The sequence below is a fragment of the Molothrus aeneus genome, chromosome 8 (genome assembly GCF_037042795.1).
Source record: "Molothrus aeneus isolate 106 chromosome 8, BPBGC_Maene_1.0, whole genome shotgun sequence".
Taxonomy (NCBI): domain Eukaryota; kingdom Metazoa; phylum Chordata; class Aves; order Passeriformes; family Icteridae; genus Molothrus; species Molothrus aeneus.
In genome coordinates, this window is record NC_089653.1 from 24,867,053 (window position 1) to 24,888,503 (window position 21,451).

At 41.8% G+C, this 21,451-nt stretch overlaps 1 protein-coding gene across 1 annotated transcript in view; it reads left to right on the forward strand.

Moving 5' to 3' along the window:
- SORCS3 (sortilin related VPS10 domain containing receptor 3) overlaps positions 1-21,451 on the forward strand; it is a 266,923-nt gene that overhangs the window by 241,160 nt on the left and 4,312 nt on the right. The window contains exons 19-26 of the mRNA XM_066554147.1: positions 180-366; positions 3,362-3,495; positions 7,655-7,778; positions 10,395-10,507; positions 12,329-12,460; positions 14,343-14,442; positions 16,482-16,587; positions 20,721-20,881. Coding sequence (XP_066410244.1) covers positions 180-366; positions 3,362-3,495; positions 7,655-7,778; positions 10,395-10,507; positions 12,329-12,460; positions 14,343-14,442; positions 16,482-16,587; positions 20,721-20,881 — 1,057 coding nt within the window. The remainder of the gene's footprint in view (positions 1-179; positions 367-3,361; positions 3,496-7,654; positions 7,779-10,394; positions 10,508-12,328; positions 12,461-14,342; positions 14,443-16,481; positions 16,588-20,720; positions 20,882-21,451) is intronic.

The window sequence follows — 21,451 nt, forward strand, 5'->3', positions numbered from 1 at the left end:
CTACTTTAGGATGAGGTGTTGGTCTTTTGCTGTCTGTGTGTAGCCACCTTGGGGAATGAAAGAACAAAGCTCGGCAATTTTTGAAAAGTTAATGCTTTGTATCCATTCTAGTGGGATGGAGGGTAATATAAATCCTTTTATATCAGTCCAGTTTCCTACTCCAGCCTTCTCTGTTGCAGGGTGATCTCCAAAGGACAAACATCCAGCTTGATTTTGGAGATGGTATTGCAGTGTCCTATGCCAATTTCAGCCCTGTGGAGGACGGCATCCGGCATGTGTATAAGAGTGCTGGAATTTTCCAGGTGACGGCGTTTGCAGAGAACAGCCTGGGCTCAGACACTGCTGTCCTGTTCCTGCACGTGGTCTGTGAGTACTTCCACCTGCCAGATTCCTTGGGCCAAAATCTGACCTCACTCCAAGTCCCTGCAGCTTCAGTGGGGCCCAAGAATGGATGCAAGCCCACAGACATGTGCAGCTCATGCTCTTCCAAAGGCTTGGGCTTCGAGGCACTCCTCTAACTTGTTAAATAGCTTTTATTGAATAAAGGGAAAGGGAAGGATTTTTTTAAAACAAGTATATTTGCAGTTCTGAGAGTTATGGAGAAAAGTTTGAAAATGTCTTTTGGGTTTTCTGAAAGGCTCAGAGACCAAGCAGCATATGAAACAAAGTCTAGATATCTATTTTCAATATATGTCTCATTCCAAGAGGATTAGATTAAACTACTAAATTTTGAGTCACTTATTCAGAATTTCAGCATTTACAGTGCTAATTTAATGAAATAGAAGCATTATGCTGAGCGTGCTTCCTGAGATATGAATGTACTGAGGGCTAATGTGCTGCTTTTCACATTTCATGTGTTTGACATGCATCCCTGATGTTTCTGTCCTGTTTGGTAGATCAATGCAATTTCTCTCCAGCTGACACATGAGAAAACTCAAATATAGAGCTCTGAGTTAACTTCCCAAAGCCACAGGAGAGAGCAGAGAGTGTGGAATGTAGGATGAGACCAAAATGAGCCCAGTTCTTTGATCTTCTCTTAGACTATTAAATCTTTGTTCAGCTGCACCCCATCAATTTTGCCCCTAATGGTGATCACAGCCTCGTCTGCCTTCCCTCTTTACCTGTCAGAATGTCTTACATCCTGCCTTTTTCTTGAGCTTTTCTGCTGAAAGGAAGCACATTAGAAATTTCCAAAACTCAAGAACTTTTTCTCCATTTTAATTTCCAGCTCCCTGTATGAAGGAATAAATGTTCCTTGAAGCTTTTATTATGCTCATAATTCCCTCAAAGTCAATCATGGCTGCACTTAACAACCTGTTATTAGAGCATTAACTGTTTTTCCCTTCACCTTGGGCCATTAGCTGACAAAAGTGATGGTTACCTGGTAATAACAATCAGATTTGTATGGATTATCTGATTTTTCTCAAAGGAACTACTTTTTCATGGTGAGGATTTTAAAGCACAATGCAACAAGGGACAGTTCCTTGGCATGCTTTTGCTGCTCCACCCTTTTTTACATCAACCTTTCAGATCTCTCCTTTGACTTTTATAGCATTCTTAGGTAGAGATTATTATCATTATCTCTGGGGAAATATTTTGCAAGGACTTACATTCATGATAATGCTGAAATAAGATGACACCTCAGTACTAAACTTTTAATATATTTGGAAGTACTGGTCAATATAGGAGGTTTGACCTTGAAGTTCAAATGTACAGACAAATATGCCTGAGAATCATTCTTACTATGAAATAACTCTGGTACTGAGATCCTGTGCTAAAAAAAGAGAGAGGAAAAGGCTCCTTGGCCTTAAGCGCCATTAATTTTCTACCCTGCAGCTTTATTAGCAGCCAGTTAACTTTTCAGCTTTCTGGAATCTGCTGACAAGCAGCTTAACTAGAAATTTAAAGGAAGCAAAGATATTAGTGCTTTTCTTCTTACATGCACTGTCACAAAATATTTAAGGGAACCTGCTGTTCTTGCAAACCCAGAGTACTTCCTACAGTCAGAGTTCAGGAGTGACTTGCTGGTAGAGATCTCTTGGGAAAGGGGGGGGGGGAAAAGATCAAATTTTAGGGTGCCAAAAGCAAGAATAGGGTCCTTTTGTGCTTGGAGCTCTATGTTCCAGTGGTAAAAGAACAGCTCTTTCTTTCCACAATCTTTGTCATTCAAATAGATGGAGAACTGATTAATGTCCCCATTTTGTGCTGAGAGGTAACACAAGAGGATTGTCTCAGTTAAAATCACCAAATTTCCTGCTTCCCAGAATTAATGTCTAACAAAAAAAGAAAAGATTATGACTTTTCTTACTTTGTCCTTTCCGTCTCACAGGGATAGTCTGTCAGTTTGCTGTGTTTTAAAGGTACTGCCCAGAAAGTAACACTGTCTGATGGGCAGCACTTATCAGCTGAAATTCAATACCAGCAAAACCAAAAGATAAACAAGAAGAAAAACAATGAAGATAGTAGAAGCTTTAAACAAACTACCAAACAAAACCTCCAGTATTTTTTACACATGTTGTTTTTTCTAGAGAGGATCTGCCTTCTGAATTCAGGGCTTCATGCCCTGGTTTTATTCTGGACATTTGCATTTATTAGATACAGCTTTGCATTGGTACTTTGTTATTTTTTAAGTCTTTCAGAATCAAGTGCTTCTGACAGTTACATGCTTTGTTATGCCAATGCACCCATCTTTCAAGTGGTTTCTGATGTTTTTCTTTCAGTTTCAGGGGCAACTGACTCCCCAAAGACTTCCTAAGGTCAGGCCTATTTCAAAAAGATACCAAGGATTTCCAAAATCATGAGTTTTTATTTTAGAGACCTTTTAAAAAACTGTTTGGGGTATTTAATCAAGTCATAAATGACTCTTATATAACCAGATTTAAGCCATCTTGGTTAAAATGATTTTCCCACAAATCTTAGTAGCTCAGTGGCTATATTTTCAAGAAAAAACCTTCTTTCTCATTTTGTCCTGTCCCTTTCTTGTGTCCTATCCCCTTCTTGTGTCCTATCCTTATGGCTTTCAATAGCAACTTCACTGCAAAGCAACTGCAAAGACAGTTCATTTTTTTTCTTCAAAATGCATTTAAAAAGCTCTCCTAAACACAGTGCTGCCCCTCTCTGAAAATTAGCACTATGGAAAATGTGCATAATAGGAGGGGGAAAAGTGTTTTTAAATCTGACTATCTTTTTCTGTTTTTCCTTGACTGCTGAAATTCTCTTTTATTTCTAAAATATAGACTGTCACTAGACTGTCACTGCTGACATAGGACTTTTGATTATTTAAAGGAAAAATCCTTGCTGTTCACAACTGTGCAGGGAGGATTTAACTCAAAGCCTTTAATAATGAACTCTCTTCCCACAGGTCCAGTGGAGCACGTCCATCTGAGTGTTCCCTTTGTTGCCATCAGAAATAAGGATGTCAACATTACTGCAGTAGTTTGGCCCAGCCAGGCAGGCACACTTACCTACTTCTGGTGGTTTGGCAACAGCACCAAGGTAAAGACAACTTTTGGTTCATTTTTTCTTCCTAACCTTGTCACAAGAGTCAGGGAACTCTCTCAGCCATAATAAAACCTTCTTGCCTTTGTCTGTTTTGTGTTTTAGTTTTTAACTTGGCTGAAGAGGGTTGTCATTATCTGAACTTCAACCTTTGTGAATTTGTTTCCTTCTGTGTTGTGTTGTTCTTAGGAGCCATTACTTTCTCCATCTGGTTGTTATCAGCCCTACTGAGATTTGAAGACCACTGTTATTACCAGCGTTCACTTGCAACTTAACTGAACTATATGTGGAATAATGCTGGCTTTCAACACAGTGTTTAAAAACTGCTGGTGTTCACATAACCAGGGGGTTTCCATTATGTGCCAGTGTGCAGTTCATAATGCTGGATTCCAACATCGTACTTTAAAGCTCTTGGTGTTCCGATAAACAGCTGTATCTAGAATTTCAAGCTGAAGAGTCTGGCTATGTTAGAGAGGGGGATGAGACATCTTTGTAGTGAATTTTCAAATTATGTGTAATGTCACTGTATGTATTATAAAGAGCTTTTTTAGCAGTAGTTAAAATAAGTGAAAATACAAGTTAGCATCATGCTTTCAGATGGAGAGAGCAGAATTGCCTATTAACTACAGTTTTTATTGTGGACTTTAGGAGTGAGACAGGCGCTGTTCTCCATTCCGACAGTTGTGAAATGTACAGCTGTTAATTTCACAATGTAGTTTCTGCTGTTATTTACAAAAGCAGTTTAAGTCATGTGACTGTCTACATTTGCAATTGAAGCTGTTCACTGAGGTGAGATTACAGCAGAAAGAAAAAGGGATTTTACCTGAAATATGGAACTTGAGATAAAAAATAGGCACACAAGTATTTTGTTTTCTCTTTGCAAAGCTGCTTAGTTTTAACCTCTTACCCTAGCTACCAACAGTATCATAGAGACAAAATAAAAACAGTAAGTGCTGCTTCTACTGGGATTCTACATCCAGTTAGGAAGCTCACTGTAAGAACTCACTGATTTTTGTGGAAGCACAGTTGAGGCAGTGGAAAAACTCAGGAGCAAAAGCCCTTTACTCTAACTTGGCAAGTTGCTGTGCCCTAGCTGAACTATGGCAAGCGCCCACATATGCACATCCAGTCCATTGCAAGTACCCGGTAATTCCACATAATTTAAACTGCATTGAAATACAGGGATGCAAAATCACGTTACATTTAATATTTTTGGCTCAGTGCTCACACATGGAGAACCATTAAAGTACATCAAAGATAATTAAAGTACTGGTAACTTGATCATCTGCTTAAGCCCTCTAGCATAGAGTTTTCCTGCCCTTGTTTTTGTCCTTACTATAGAAGTTGATTGCGGACAGGGCCTTAAAAAGATTTTTTGAAATAGAAAGTGATCTAGAAAAGGTAATGCAAAGCAGTGGTGTTTGCTGAAAATTTCCATGCAGTTTTCACAGTGCTTGCTCCTGGGATGGAAATATGAACTGTTTCATTGTCTAGTTTAAATTTCAGACCCATAGGCAGCAGAGTACAAGCAAATGTGGATGTGTTTGGGATGGGTACTTTGGAAGCTGAACATGGAGCTGATCCTTTGACACCTTGGCATGATTGTACTCATTGCTGAAATGTGGAAGAGTAAATGTGGTGCCACTTACCTGTGTCTGAATCTCAGACCCAGAGCACTCTTCAGTCTTTGCAAAGCATTATCTCCAGCTACCTCATGGAATGTACTGCAACTCTGACAGAACTATGGCAATAACTGTATCAGCCACCTTTTTTCAGAAGAGCAGTCTGTATCACATCAAAATTCCTCCTGGGATGTTTAATGCACATGTCAGATCCTTCTCTGTGCCCACTCATGAGTAAACTATGGTGTTCTGAATAGAGGTCAAAGATGGGGACACTGAATTAAAGGATGAGGTGTGTAATATTGTGACTGGTATTATTAGATTATATGTTTTAGATCCATGCTGAGGGATTGCAACTTCTTTTCCTGTTCAGCCTGTAGCCATCCCAGGCAGAACCAGATGTGTCTCCTGTCACTGTGCAGTCTCACTCTCTGTGCTGCTGCACAGGAGAATATTGTCCTAGACACAAATGACCTGGCTGAGACTCCTCTACTGCTCTCCCCACCCTGCTGAAACTCCTGTACTTAATTTCTACTGTACTGATTTTTGCAGTATGCCCAAAGGCCAATTTGCCTGGATTAACACAGGTCCAGTTTAATAGATGTATCCAGCTGTCTAATAGGTTTGAGCAAATGAACCTTAAACTACTTGATTTAATTTAGAGTCAGTTTCCAGGTCTTGGTTCTTGAATTAAAATTAAGGAGTTGGCTGAATGTAAAAACTCCATGATGGAGGTGAAATCATCCATGATAATGGAATGTCCAGCATACACATATACAAAAAGAAAAAAAAAAAAAGTAATTTTAAAGGCCAGACTGCATCCTCTTATCTGCCTTTGCACAGAACCACAACCTGTAACCTCCAGGAGGATTGCTGATATCCCTGCAGTTTGATAGAGGCCCATTCAGCTTCTCCAGGGTCTGTGTATATCTCAGTAAATGTTAGCTAGGCCTCCAGGGCTGGCACGAGCTGGTGCCCTTGGACTGTGTGTGCCATGTGATAAGACTTTTTGTTTTTTACTGCTTTTTCAGCTCATGGATGAGAGGGTCTAAGGAAGGTGGTGTTCTAGAGAGAGACAAATGTGTTTGCCAGTCTGCCCTGTGCAGGTGGAAATTTTGATTTGGCTATGAAAATGGCACTTGTGACCACTGTTGTGAAGTGCAGTCAGGCTGGCAGCATGATGAGATAAAGTGTGAGAGCTGGAAGGTGAAATTTGGAAGTTTTATTTAAAAACCAACTGGAAGTGTAGTGAAGGGACAACAGCAATAGTACAATGGCTTTTATCTGTTCTCTTAGACCTCTGTGTGCTTTTGCAACGGAGATTAGTATCACTGTATCCATTTTTGTAGTTTCTCTAAATAAGGAGTTATTTCTGTAGACCAGCTGTCAGATCAGTGGCACTGTGAAGGCTGGACCTTTGATTTTCACTTGTGGTGGGTTGACCCTGTTTAGACACCAGCTGCCCACTAAAGCCACTCTATCACTCCCCTCCTCACATGGGCAGGATACATAAAATATAACAAAATCAGGTCACAATAATGACAGAGAGATACCACTAATTACTTTTGAAAACCAAAACAGCCTTGGCTTTATGATATTAGTGCAATTTATTATCAGTCAAATCAGAGTAGGATAATGAGAAATGAAACCAAATCTTAAAACACCTTCCCACATCTCTCCTTTCCCCACAGGCTCAATTTGACTCCTGAATTCTCTGTCTCCTCCTTTGCCAGCAGTGCAGGGAGACAGGGAATGGGGGTTGTGATCAGTTCATCACATGTTGTCTCTTCCAATGCTTCCTCCTCAGGGGGAAGAAGCCTCCCACTCTTCCCCTGCTCACGGGAGGGAATCCCTCCCATGGGAGACAGTTTTCCATTGATTTCTTCAATGTGGGCCCTTCCCATGGGCTGCTCCAGGGTGGATCCCTTGCACAGCCACATTCAGTCAGCATTGTCAGCAGGAATTATGCCATGTTTTCAGGCTGGTTAGCATAGCTTGCCAGCTTGTGGCTGCAGCTTGCTTACAGACAGCATGGACAGGGCAATGCTGGATGTCCTCACTCTGACCTGAGCAGTGTTGTTCTCTGAGAGATAAATGGATTTGTGCTCATAAAAGCAAAGGCTGGCCCTGAATCTGAACAATATGGATTGTTTGAAGAAGCATCTGCATCTTTGGTTTATTTTCAATTTGAGGTTGGGTTTTGTACAGCAAATCTAGCAGCTGAGCTGGCTGTGTGTGCACAGTGCTGCATTCTACTGCGCTAATTCTGCTACTGCCGACTGTGGTCTGCTGACGAGTCCATACAGTGTAGTTCAATAGAAGAATATTTCAGGAAATATTTACTGAAATGAGAAAAACCTCTGCCTGTAGGAGGCACTGCTCACAGGATTTGGGCCTTAGCAGGACATGCAAACTGGCAGCACCACACCTGTATCAAGGAGCAGGGCTGTTGCTGCTTGGTGGATAAATCAGGTGCATGTTGTGATCCTGAGTTAATCTCACCCTGATTTTGTCATTTGTTTTGCCTCCTACAGCCCCTCATCACCTTGGAGAGCAGCATCTCATACATGTTCACTGTGGAGGGGATGAACACTGTCACCGTGCAGGTTGCTGGGGGCAGCAGCCTCATCCAGGACACCAAGGAGATCGCAGTGCATGGTACCCTCAGCCTTCTGCAATCACATCCCAGGGGGTGAAGGGCCGACAGTCATTGCTGATCCAGAATGAGCTCTAGGAACTTGATAATGCCTGGAGGAACCTCTGATGACAGAGTAGCTCAGATGTGTCATGATGACAAAATACAGAAGTGAATAGAATGGGGCAGCTAACCAAAATTATACCCTCAGCATTAATAAGGTGGCTGGTGTCACCTGTGCCTGTTGATGTGTCTGTACACCCAGACAGGGAACTGCCAGAAATAAAAAACACTTGAACCAGGCTGCCTTCCTTCATCTTCCCAGCTGTGGAAAGAAATAGTCACAGTGCATCATTAAGGTGTTCTGAATGCAACTGGTGTCTCTGTCAGTGACTGTACAAATGACAGGGGTCAGGAGGGCTCTGGAAAAGAGGACAGAAATGACTCTGTTGTTGGTATCACTGCCCATCTTTCCTGTCACAGCTGGAGGTTTGAGTTTGAGCCCACTGGACTTGCCCATGGGTAATGTTTGATGTGTTCTTGCCATATCTGCATGTCACAGGCTTCAAAAAGCACCCTTCAGCAGACAACAGAGCCCTGTTTGAGGCTTGATAAATCCTGGGTGAAAGGGCTCTCTCAGCAGCTTTGACCAGGACTTCTAGAATAACTTCCACCCTGGCCCAGTCTTTGTTTTCCTTATCCAGTTTTTGGCATTCAGCATTTGAGAACAAGCTTTTGTTTGGACTTCAAGTTTTATTGAGAAACCTGGGTTTCAAATAACTTGGGCTACTTTGAAGCTCAGCACTGTGTAGTTGCACTGTATGTGTCTTATTTCAGTAATTAAATACAAATAAATGTCCCACTGTATACTCAGATTTAACAGCAGCTAAATTGATGTTTATTGATATTCTGGCCATGAAATGCAATAGTCTTTAATAATTTGTTAATGTGATTTAGTAATAACTTGACTTGCTATTATCAAATATTAGGAACCTTCTACTCCATAATTCTGAGCACTGTAAAATGCAGTGTTTACTCGTAAATTTCCATCCTTCCACTAGTTTCTGGAATTAACCTGAATCAAATATGTTTAAGAGTGATACCCAGAGGTGATCTTGATCTTTAGCCCCAGTAGGTCCCACAGAGAGCTCCTCACTCTGGTTTTAAACACCTTGGAAGAAATTTTGCCATTCTGTTTAGAAGATCCAGAGTTTTGGGTTCTATTAAAAAACAATTAACCCATTTGGATCCAGTCCAAATAGTCCTATCCAGTGCTGTGCTGCAGACTGACCTGGTCTAAGGAAGGAGTCCTTCCAGCCCCTCAATCTGGTGATGAGTTCAAGTCTGAATACATAAACAAGTGATGCCTCCAGCAAACATGTCCTCTGATAAACTTGTATCCTAATCTGTGTCCTGAGTCAAGTGATTATGGGTCCAGGCCATAATCTAGGCTCTGGTGTTATCAGTGGAGGAGATTTATTCAGCTATATCCTTAATTTGAGATTAATGGAAAAGAATTTGCTCAAAAAATAAAGTGGACATGGTACTAAGGGGTCAAAAGTGAAAGACTTTATATATCTGACTCTGGGTTAAATCTTCAGAACCTCAGAGACTTTCCCTGTCCTCTTTGATATTTGTTTTATTTAAAAATATATTGTACCATCTAAAGAGAAAGAACAGTTCTTACAAAAGTTGTCACATAAATGATGTGCTGGCACATCCCTGCTTTTCTATGGATTTCCTCATTTATACTCTGGCAGGTTTATCTTGATCTAAAACTAGTGCCTTCTTCCAAATGATTAATGATACTTATTTGAAGTGTCTGGAGATCAGTTGCTTCAAGGTGAGGCACAGAACATCTCCAAAATCAGAAAGAAGAATCTTTTACACTGAGAAGTTTCATAAGAGTGTGGTTCCCATCCTGGACCCAAGTGGGATCTTTGCCTCCCACTGGCCCAAATCCCTTGTGCACAGCTGCCATAAGGACTCCAGACTTTGTCTTTGGTGAGACCAGCAGGGAGGGTTGGAATTGGAGAAAAAATAAAATCATTCTGTATTTTAAGTCTAGGAAGCTTTTCTTCCTCCCAGCAATCATTCAGTCAGGACAGAACTTCAAAGTGTTTTGTCAATAGCCATTGCTTGATGAGCCAGTCATTACCCCCACTAGGTTCTCCTTTGTTGGGGAATTAACCACTCCTGGTTTCCCTCCACAAGGGTAAACAGAAAACATAACTTACAGCAATTGTTCACTCTGCAATTTTACAGACAGGCCTTCCAAATTTCAGCCAGGTGCTGCCTTATTTGCCAGTCAACCTTCTTGTGAGCAGAATCTGAAGAAGTTGAGTGGCAAAATTACAAAGCCCAGAGGCTTCACGAAGGATCCTCTCACTTCTCTCAGTTTCTCTGAGAAAGCTAGAAATTGGCAACAGATCAAAACATCCTTTATAAGTACCACTATAAGCATTCTTTTCTTGAGAGCTCTCTGCCCTGCTTAGTGTTAGCCAGCCTTTTTCTTCCTTCAGCCTTTTCTCACTCTCTTGCTTTAAGACAGTTATGGTCCTCCTGTTGTCTTCTGCACCCTTGTCTGTACCCTAAACACTGCCCATTTAACCTTCTCATAAATACTTTTTCTATTCCAGAGTATTTCCAATCTCAGCTCCTGTCATTTTCTCCCAACTTGGATTACCATAACCCTGACATCCCTGAATGGAGACAAGATGTTGGCAAAGTCATCAAGAGAGCATTAGCACAGGTGAGCATCTGTTTCCTTGTCTGTACTAACATTGACTAGGCTGTTAAAACATGCACTTTTTTTGACATGCTAGCTTAAAAGAATGGGTAAGCACAGCAGTGATGGCACTGTCATCAAAAATCAATAAAAACCTTCTTAATATGCTGGATCCTTTTACAGAGCCAATCTGTATTGCTGATTTTGTGGAAATATTACAATTGCTTTTTTAATATTTCTGTGTGCTTTTCAGCTTTTAATATCTCTGAGGATTTTGCAAATTCTAGATTGTAATACTATCACCATTATCCTTATTTTTCCAAGTTGATATGACAGTATGTACTGTTTTCTATTCCAAACATTTGGTTAGCGTTAGTGAGTGTTGTTAAACAGCTGATCCACTTCATCCCAGAAGACACACATTGTAGTATTCTGGATACATGAGGAAGATATTTTTATCTTTTCCTGATAGTCAGGAGTTTCACATGCAGTTAAGTGTAGCAACTGGTGAACATTTTGAAGCTCTACTCCCCTTCCAACTGGGGCAAAAAATGAGGATTCAAAAGGAAAATAAACTTACCTTTAAAATACAGGATAAAGAGAAACTTCTGTAGTTGGAAGGTACTGTAACTTCCTTTGGGATTAATTAGAATATGTTAACTAGTACTCATATTCTTTCAGGAAAGGGGACAGAATAACTTATTATATCAAATAGTCAGGGACTTTAGTTTTGTGTGAAATTAGGAGCTAGAGTTAGACAAGCTTTTGTGGGTTTGGCATTCTGCCAAAAATGTATCTCATTGGGGTTTTTTTGCTTTAGCTACAGCTGTTAGAAATGGAGGCTGATTATTTTTACTGGGAAAGTACATTCCTGGCTCAGCTTTTGTCATCTGCAGCCCACTCAAAATTCACAGGTTGTAAGAGTTTCCTTGGTTGTTTTTCCATCCTGAAAAAATGCAAAGTTTATTTTTTTAAACTATTTTTCCCTTTTACTATAGTAAAAGAGTCAAGCTTGCAAGAGAAAAAAAAAATTAATCAGCTTGTAACTGTGAATGGTCACAGAACAGTAGAAGTGTGGTAGAAGTGGTTGCTTGTGTAGCCCACCAGGAACGGGCTGCCCCGTTGGTACATTTCAGCTCTGCAGTGAGGCCATGGGGTTTGAAGTGGGATAGGACCAGAGGGCAAATGGAGCGAATGAACCTCATGTAGCAGAGCATTTCTGAGGGAGGGAGGCTTCCTGCCCTGCTGAGGATGCATGGCTTGGGTTTGGGAAGAGAGGGAAGCAGCCTCAGTGGGCAGGTCTTGCTGAAGGCAGCTCAGCAAAGTGAGCAGCTCCCAGCACAGCCCTCCTGGTCACCCCCAGGAGTGAATTCTCCCTCTGGGGACACTGCTGTTCATGTATGGCCAACGTGGATCCCTGTAACCTGATAGTAGAAGGTGATTGCAGGCACTTTTCTTGATATTATCCCTGTTAGCTGCACATTTACCAGTGGTTGCTCTGAGACAGACTCCCTGGATCTGACTTTGGGTCAGTTATTCTTTTGTAGCAAGGAGGACTACGTGGAACATTCAGATCTGGAGACATGCTAGGTTTGGACTTTGGGTTGAGATCTTTGGGCCCAGGGGTGTTGTCAAGCTTACATTCACTTCTAGAAAGGAAGTAGAGTGCATCTCTGGCAGAAGCTCAGTTTCTGACCCACCAAATAGGCAGAACAGCTCATTAGGACCACAACAGCCACAGTGGAACTGGAAAATAACAATTTGATGGGAACGCCATTTCTCAAAGTCAATGGAAACATACGTAACAAAATAGCAGCTAGAGACCTCTTTTTACTTTTCTTCTAGGTGACTGGTATTCCTGATGAGCAGATCCTGGTAGCTCTGTTCCCTGGGCTGCCTACTTCTGCTGAACTCTTCATACTGCCCCACAAAAACACAACAGAGAGGAGGAAAAGCAGTGAGGCTGATCTGGAGCAAGTAAGGAGAGAAGGATTAATGGCACATTTATTCCTGTCATATTGTTTGCAGATGGGTCCCTGAAGCTGCACAGCACTGGAAGTACTTAACAATAAGTGTGGTGGAAATGGATGCATCTGGGACTGTGGCAGCATAGTTTATGGCATTAAAGAAAATGATTTTCAGAGGAAAACCAGGATTTTCCAATACCTCACTGAGATATGTCACAGTCTACCACTAGCAGAGATTCTTCCTAAATCAGTGGAGTGTCCTTTTTACAGTAGTTACGACCAAAGGAACCTTGAATATGTACTCCCTCTACTCCCTGGAGGAATGCTAATAAAGGGAGGCCAAAGCAGCAAGATAATATACTGAGTTTTACTAAAAATAAATCAGACACTTCAGCTCATAGATCACCACAACAAGACCTCTTTTTTTTTTTTATTCTGCAGCACTGAACGGCCTGTGCAAACTATATTTGGAAGTTACAATATCCATCCATTTAGATAAATAGGTAATTACAGTGATGTATTGCAACAGTGATATGCAGGCAAGGAAAGAACAACAGCACTAGGCTGCTGGAGCTCTCATGTTAGAATTACCAAGTGATTAAATCAGCTCTGTAAAGGCAAAGGAGTGAAGTACTGCTGGAAAGGCTGCTTGGCTCTAGCTAATGTTCTTGTATGCAGTATTTTTACAGTGTGCAAACTATGTGTGAGCCCATTGCCAAGTAACTCTTGTAAGTTTGGATCAAACATTAAATTATTCAGAGGACTGGTGAATTCAGTGGAAGTTCTCATCACCCACTGAGTAAAGTCAGTCCCTGCAGAGTAGTTCCTTTATCCTAGGAAGTTATCAAAGCTGGTCTCTTAAATTTACGGTGGTCAGCGTGCAGAAAAGATGCATTGAGGTGGGAAGGTTTGAAAGGCTTTTTGGAGGGATGTTCTTGGAGTAATTTCTGTCCTGTCCAGTAGGGTCTACCAGTATTAAAACTTCTGAACAAGCTGTTGTGTCAGTATTTCAGGTATCAGTGTTATGCTGACATCTCAATTAGCTTTCTGACTAATTGACTATGAGGCCTAAAGCTCTAGTGCTCTAATTTTAGTTGACAGTCTACTCAGTTGTACTTTGGCACTTGCTGCCTTCTGCTTGAGGAGCTCTGCCTGGAGAGTCGGTCATTAGAACTACTCATTAGCTGTGCCCTGTCCATCAGAACCACTCTATGGAGATCAGGCATTAACAAACTGAGGCTCTGGGGTGATGTGCTGAGTGTGTGCTCTGGGGCAACCAAATAACACTCCAGAGCTGGGTTGCTGATCTCCCAGTGCAGCAATTCCAGCATATCCAGTCCAAGGCCCCTTTTCTAAGTGAAGGACAAATCTGGAAAATTTTCCATTGACCTTAACTGGATTGTCTCATCCCCAACAGCCTATTTAAATAGAAGCTACATGACAGAATCATTGGGAAGAAAGAAATGGAGGTCTGGACTGCCTAATTTAGTTTCATTATCCACCAATGAAAGGCCAGTATATCAGTGATTTCCAAATGCATTTGATTGAACTCAAAGGATATTAGAGAACGTGAAAAGGTCCTTAGTTATTTTCCCTCTTCTCATAGCCCCCATAAAAGAAACACAAAATTGCAAACCTTCTAGGTTTGCTTCCCAGGAGAGATATAATAACATGCAATGAGAGTCTCAGAAGTTCTGTCAGGGAGGCTTACATGCAGTGACACCCAGTTCCACCCAAAGCACACAAAGTGCATTTCTCTTCACTTCCTTGGGCCCTGCTGAAGCCAGTAAGAGATGTCAGCCACTATTCATGGGCTTTGTGTATTCCTGAATGTTCTCCAGACTTTGCAATCTTCTATACTTTAACTGTTGTATCTCTTCTTATTTCATCAGGTGGTAGAAATCCTTTTTAATGCTCTCAACCAGAACCTGGTCCAGTTTGAACTGAAGCCTGGCGTTGAAGTGGTTGTGTATGTCACTCAGCTAACATTAGGTGAGTGTGGAGTCAAAGGCACAGCTGTGGCTCTCCTGAGGCTTCAGACAACTCCAGGAGAATCAGTCTACATCAGAGCACTCACAGTTTGGCAAGGGGCACTGGGCTATGTGCCAATTGAGACATTTTGGTAGAAGCAGGAAGTGTTAAAACCAACCCATCAGGGGCATCTTCATGCTCCAGTTTGTACAAGTATAAAAAGTACCTTGTAAGAGTTCCCTGTGGCTTAATTAACAAGTGCATTGGTGTTTTTCAAGTGTTTTAGAAAACCAGGTGAATGGTGTTCTATTAAGTCCCTATTGAGCACCTGTGGAATTCAGTGGGATATTACTTAGTTTCATGGATGTTAGATCAAATCCTTATAGCAAAGTGCTTTTTATTGTTATGACTAGCTAGGAGGCTTTAAAGGGGCAAAGCATTCAGGAAAAGACTGAGGTCTCTTACAGGGAAAATGTGCCTGATTACTGACTTCCAAAAATTAGAACTTAAATTTCAACACTACCTATCTCCATTTTTGCACAAAGTAACAAAGAGTCCACTTAAGCTTTGTCAATGCCTTTACTTCAAACCAGCCTAGTGTGAAGGTCTCAGCTATTGATGAAATAGTGATGGTTACAAAGAAGGGGATGGATTTATTTTTGCCCTTACTTTTTATGACTATCCTTGCAATTGTCTGAAATGTGGGATCTTGGGCAAGTGCCCTTGCTGATAGCCTCTCTGAAAGATTGGGATTCATACCCCACAATAACACACTTCAGCTTCTTCTCAGACAGCCAAGAGCTGGGCTAAATCAAGGCTCATGACCTTTCCTACAGGTAGGTAATGCCTTTTTACCTTCACTCTCTAACTGCTCCTTCGGAATGTGAGTCTGATCCTAATAGGAGTAGCCTGAAATGGATTAATTTGCAAAACTGGGCATGTGATACAATGTCTGAGGTCTCCAGGTGGCTGGAATTCTCAAAAATCTGGCTTGGTTCTAGCAAGGCACTGCATTTAAATTATGTTTTGCAGCTATTCTTTCCCCCTCTCCAGTGCAGGTGCTGCATTTGTTTCATGACCATTTCCATAGTATTTTGACTTGGATGAAGTGACAGTCTTTCCCACAAAAGAGTCAGAAGTATTAGCAGCAGAATACTGGCAGGATCAGACTGTTAGGTGTGGAAATTTGACAGTGAAATCAGAACTGGCTCTATTTGCATGACTTTGCCCCTATCTTCAGGGTGATGGAAAAAGAATAGAGAATAGTAAACCACCAAAGCCAAATATTTATGCAAAATGAGAAACACTCAGCTGCTACTTATAATCATTTGTGCATCATTAGAGACTTCTCATCAGACACTTGATCTCAGCACAGTGCTCAGGCCATTAAGATGTGCTCTGATGAGCTCTTGGAATAGCTGCATAAACAAGGTATAGGAATATATTGTATTTAGCCAGCCAAAATGTCAAGGATCAAATTCTCCAAAATATTATAATGTATTGTGTGATTGGATTCGGGATTATGGCTTTGGGCTCCTCCACATTATGAAACTGACTCAATTTAAAAGTCTCTAAGGTCCTGTATAAGGATGGACCTTGAGGCTTGTCACAAGGGTAGATCCCTGTCGTATGTGAGATGGATGAATATCCTTGGAAGATGGGAGTTGTGCTGTTCATTGATGCTCTAAGGTATCTTCTCTGAAGGGGAACAGATATGTATTAAGCCATGCTTCATAAAATTCATTTCCACTCTAGTACCTGGAAAAACCTGAAAAGTAATAGCCCAGAGTGTTAATACAGGAGTGATTGGGCATTCAGCTGAGCGTGGCTTGCTGTGCCTTTTCACTCAAGGATGTTAGACTGCACTTTCTTGAAAAAGGGCCTTGACTTCTGAAGGATGAGAGAACCAATTTGTTTCCTACTGATTGGTCTTGCCAAAACCAGCAGGCACCATGCAGTAGTGATAAAGCAGATGTGACAGAGTTGAGCTCAACTCTTGGTACTTAATGTGTTTCCTTGTAATATTCCTCAAGTGTGATGCTTTGCCTTTCCTCCTGCAGCACCACTTGTGGATTCCAGCTCGGGTCACAGCAGTTCAGCGATGCTGATGTTGTTGTCAGTGGTGTTTGTGGGCTTGGCTGTTTTTTTAATCTACAAATTCAAGAGGTAAGTTGGAAAACTTTGGGGTGGGAGGAAGAGACTCTGGGTGGTTTACAGGAAACTTGTGCAGAGCTGTGCCTGAATTGCAAATGAAGGGTGAACTGTGCTGGGCATCAGGCTTTGATGAATGTAGCTCCCTGTTCCTGATACTTAGAGAGGAAACCATCTACTGCTGTTTCATCACAAAGCTGGTGCTCCAAAACTTCACCAAGAGCTCAGAAATCATCTTCTGCTTCAGCAGATGTATTTAAACCACAAACCAGAAATGGGAACCTTTGTGCTCACTGAGATACACAAAGCAAGCTTAGTCAAAAACCACATGATGGATGACTTCATGCAGTCTATACCCACCTGCCCAGCTGCCTTAGTGCAGCAGCATCTCATTTGTGTCTTTTAAAGTGAATAGATTAATCTTGCAGAGGAGCAGGTGTATTTGTGTTAAAAGTGGGAGACTCAAAACCAGAAAAATTTGTGTAAAGCACCAAAATGCCTTTGGGAATATGTGCTGAGATTTACCTTGACAGATGTTAATGTAAACCTTTTGCTTCCAGACAGCAGGCAGGACCAGGTCTGGCCAGTGGCACTTGGCTGCTGCAAGCTGTGAACCAAAATATGTGATAAGAATGGCCTGTTTGCTGAAGGCCTGCTTTATGAAGATATATTTTAGGCAGATGGAGCTCCTTAGGAGGAACTTTGCATTCAGTACAGTGCTTACAGTATAAAATGGTCTGTGTGCCTAGACCCTGACCAGTGGCAAAATATTGTGTTAGAAACATAAGCCAAGTCTGGCTTAAAATTAAATAAATAAAACTTTCTGGACATAGTAGTTTCTCTAAATGAAAAACTAGAGCTTTTCCTGTCCAGATTCCAGCTAAATGTTGCTTTCTCCAGCTTTTCTGCTCCCAGCATAAGGCTAGTATTCTCTAAGGATGTTAGTGGGATGCAAACAATATTCAAAATTAAATTATATGATAAAACAGGCATCTATCCTAAGCTCCAGGTTTAAAGTTTCCCTCCTTGCTAACATCTTGCATTAACCATTGTCCTAATCAGTGAGTGGCACTCCTTGTAGTGCTTGATCCTGTGCACATGCTAACTGTTATCAAGCTCCCACTGATTTCAGTGGCCCAGGACAATTGCCAGAGAAAGCATTTGTGTGACTCTGCTCAGAGGCAGATTTCAAGGCCTTCAGCACGACCTCATTTTGCAGCCTGAAATCCCCTCTCTGCTTCTGTGAGGTGACTACAGCTTCCCAGGAGAATGGGATTTGTTTAAGGCACCAATTTAATAGTGTGCTGGGGAAGCAGCTGATGATTACTCTCATACACAGATGTAAGATGAGGAAGGCAAAATCTTCCTGGGAGATGTGACAAGCTGTAGGTACAGCCCTGTGTAAGACATGCTTTTCCTTGTGTCTTGGTGAGATGGTTTCCTAGGTTTGGCCTGATGTCCTTGGCCCTGTGGTCAGCAGTTACCATTGCTGTGGTTACCACTAGTAGTTAAAGAAGAGTCTTTATATTCCAGCTGCCAGAAAACAGTGAGAGCTTGTTAATGCACTTTGCTCTGGCACTCTCTGGGTCATTTTCTGCTACTACAGCTCATAAAACTGACTCTTGTACTACTTAAGCACCCTGAGCTTTGAGTACAGCAGCCATCAGCCTTCTATTATGCTCTAGGGCTATGGAGACCATACCTTGTTAAAATCTGTCTGAAAGTTGATTATATGACAAATTGGGAGTAAAGAGGAAGGTGGTCAAAGCATCAATTTTGCTTAGTCCAAAAGCTTATTAACTGGCTGTCTCCTCTTATCTCTCTGTCACAAAGGGGAAAAACACAGATCAAATTGACAAAGTTTAGGATAAGTCATATACACAGAGTGTTCTCAACTTAATTTTTCAGAACAGAAAGTAACTTTTCAGCTCTGTCTGAAACTCCTGGCTCACTGGAGCAGAAATGAGAGCATGCAATGATTCTTAATGGAAAAAAGGGGAGCAAACCCGAAAGCTTTCCTTTGGCTCTGAGTGATGCAGAAGTCCATTAGCCACATGTACTTTGATTAATGGTGGTCCTAGCCTGAATACAGAATTTCTGCTTACAGGGAAAGGTTATGGGAGAGCATAGGCTGACATGATTTTTTAATTCTACAAATTCATAGATTTGGTGCTTTGCTGGTTTGCACACAGACTTCTTATTACGAGTCCATCAATTTATAGACTCAGCAGGCATGTTAAACACTGCTGCCAGAGAGATGCTTATTGAGGAGGTCCCAGTGGAAAAGGAAGGAAGAAGGGAAAAGTATGGAAATAATCTGTAAAAATGTTTCTTTTCTGGAAGATTGAGCATATATCAGTCAATACTGTGTGTGTATGAGTGCTGAGCAGTGGTGGGGCTGTGGGGCAGTCCAGGTGTGTGTCCTGGGACAGCAGGGCAGGACTGTGGGCTTGTGTGTGCTCAGAGTGATGTGCTTGTGGCCACCTGTGTTGTGCTGGGAGGCACAGCAGGATTAGGATTTGGGTATGCATTCACATATGTACAGGGATCTCAGTTTCTTTTTTCCCTAACTCTCTGAAGTATCCTGGCTCTCAGCCTCACAATTCTAAAGAGCTTTTCCCACCTTTCCACGCAAAGTTCAGAGACTCAGAGATGATCACTGCTCTGCTATTGCACAGTTTGGAAGTAGAACGAAGTCTTCCACTATCTCCAGGCATGTTCTCCTGTCTCTATACACCTTCAGACAAGTTCTGGGCACCTAGATTCTATGGGAATGCATTAGTTCTCACTCATTTCCTGTGGAGTTCCCAAATCTTCTCATGGCATATACGGCATATTTAAACATTAGAAGGTAGGAGAAAGGGAGAAGATCATGAATTTTGTCATCTGCTGCTAAACATCCCAAATATGTCCTGGCTTGATGCTGGTTAAGAACAGAATGCTAAATCAAGCCAATAGCACAAGTTGGTTGAGGCCAGAGCTTCACTGGAGTAAAATCAGCATAGATCTATTGAATTCATGAGAGCTGAGGCAATTTCCACTGTTTTTAGTCTCTGACATATCCAACAGCACATAGATCAGCATAAAGATATGGCATTTTATGTTACTTCTTTTGAACAAGTTTTCTTTCTCTCCCACTCCTGTGTGCTTTAAGGAACTCAAAATATTCTCCAAATTTTCCTTTTTGGAGCACTGTGAACTGCATGGCACGAAGACTTTCTAAGAGCATTAGGAAAAACAGTCAACTTCCAACAGGCAATGCAGCTAATCCTGCAAACCCCACGATGCTTAACACATTCCTTTTCAGCTCTCTCATTTAAACTTGCATTCCTCCAGGGATTACTTCCTGTCTGTCTAGGCCTGTATAATCTGTCTACCTGACTGACTCTCAAGGATATAATTCTAGCAGGCCAAGGTAACTTTGCCTGGGAGAAGGAGGAAGAAATAATCCCTTCACTTCCTTGGCTTCCTGAGCAGCAAGGAAAAATAAGTCCCTGCAAACTTGCATGATCCATAGCATGACAAACTGGTTTTTGCAATGGAATGGCAACAAATAGGCTTTGGATGGGTGTTATGAGGTCCAAATCCTTCCTGACTCTGAGGCAGGAGCAATTCTTTATAACTCTTTCAGATGTGACAATTTCTTCTGAGTCAGTGTGGGCCTGTCAGCAGCAACAAGCCCAGCAGTTTTTTTGCTCAGTTGATACTAGTGCCAAATTGATTTTTACTTTTGGTTTCCAATGCAACCCTGATCATGTAATAAATACTGAGAGAGTTGACAATTGCAGCTGATTGTACTTAGTTAATTGCTGCTGTCTGAGCTGAGTGCGGTGTCCACTGTGTGCACGATTTAAAAGGGCAGAACACTGAAGTTTGCAGCTGAGGGAGGCTTTTTTGCCCATGATGTGAAAACAATGGCCTGAGATTTGGAGTACCTTTGGCTGTTATTGGAATTAGTGGATGCTAAGGGCACTTTCAGAGGTGAACCTCCGGGTGGTACTTTCACCATTCTGAGAGCTCATACTTTGCATCACTGCCAGTGCTGCATTTCTGGGATTGGTCTCAGTTTAGTTTGTCTCATTAATAAGTGACATTCTGAGGATCCCTGTGTTACAAACCACAACCTCTCATTTTCCTTTCCTGTGCAGGAAAATCCCATGGATTAACATCTATGCCCAAGTTCAGCATGACAAGGAGCAGGAAATGATTGGCTCTGTCAGCCAAAGTGAAAATGCCCCCAAAATCACCCTGAGTGAGTTCACAGACCCTGAGGAGCTGATGGACAAAGAGCTGGACACACGAGTGATGGGTGAGAGACAACCCTCAGCTGCGTTCTGTTTCACAGTCTGGGTGAAGATTTTGGTCTTTTGGGTATTAGGAGAGGCAGTGCCTGACCCTGGGTACAAGTAGAGCCCTGGGGTGCTGGGATAGGGAGTAAATCTCTCTCAGCAGCAGGATAATGGAGTTTCTCTTATAGATTTTCAGCTATTCCCAGGGTAGGAACCTGATTCCAGTGGTAGGTATAAAGTGAGTAATGGCTGTGGCTCACACCTATTCCTGCTCATGACCCTGCCTCTCTTGTGGAAGAGTGCCAAATTCCCTGTACTCTCAGAAGAACCAGCTGAGCCAGGCTCACACTGTTGGTGTGCTGTGATTACAAGCAAATATGTCCCTAATAGCTTAATGAGTTTACTGCTGGTCAGCTGACCTGTAGCAATTGAGTTTTCTGCATGCTCCCTGCTTATTGCAAATACATAAAAAAATGTGCATCTTTTCTGTCTCTACACTTACACTACCACATCCTAAAGAGTGAGAAGCAATACAGACCAAGCTGTTGAATCCACTGCACTGATTCTCTTCTCCATTTTCTCCTCCACAG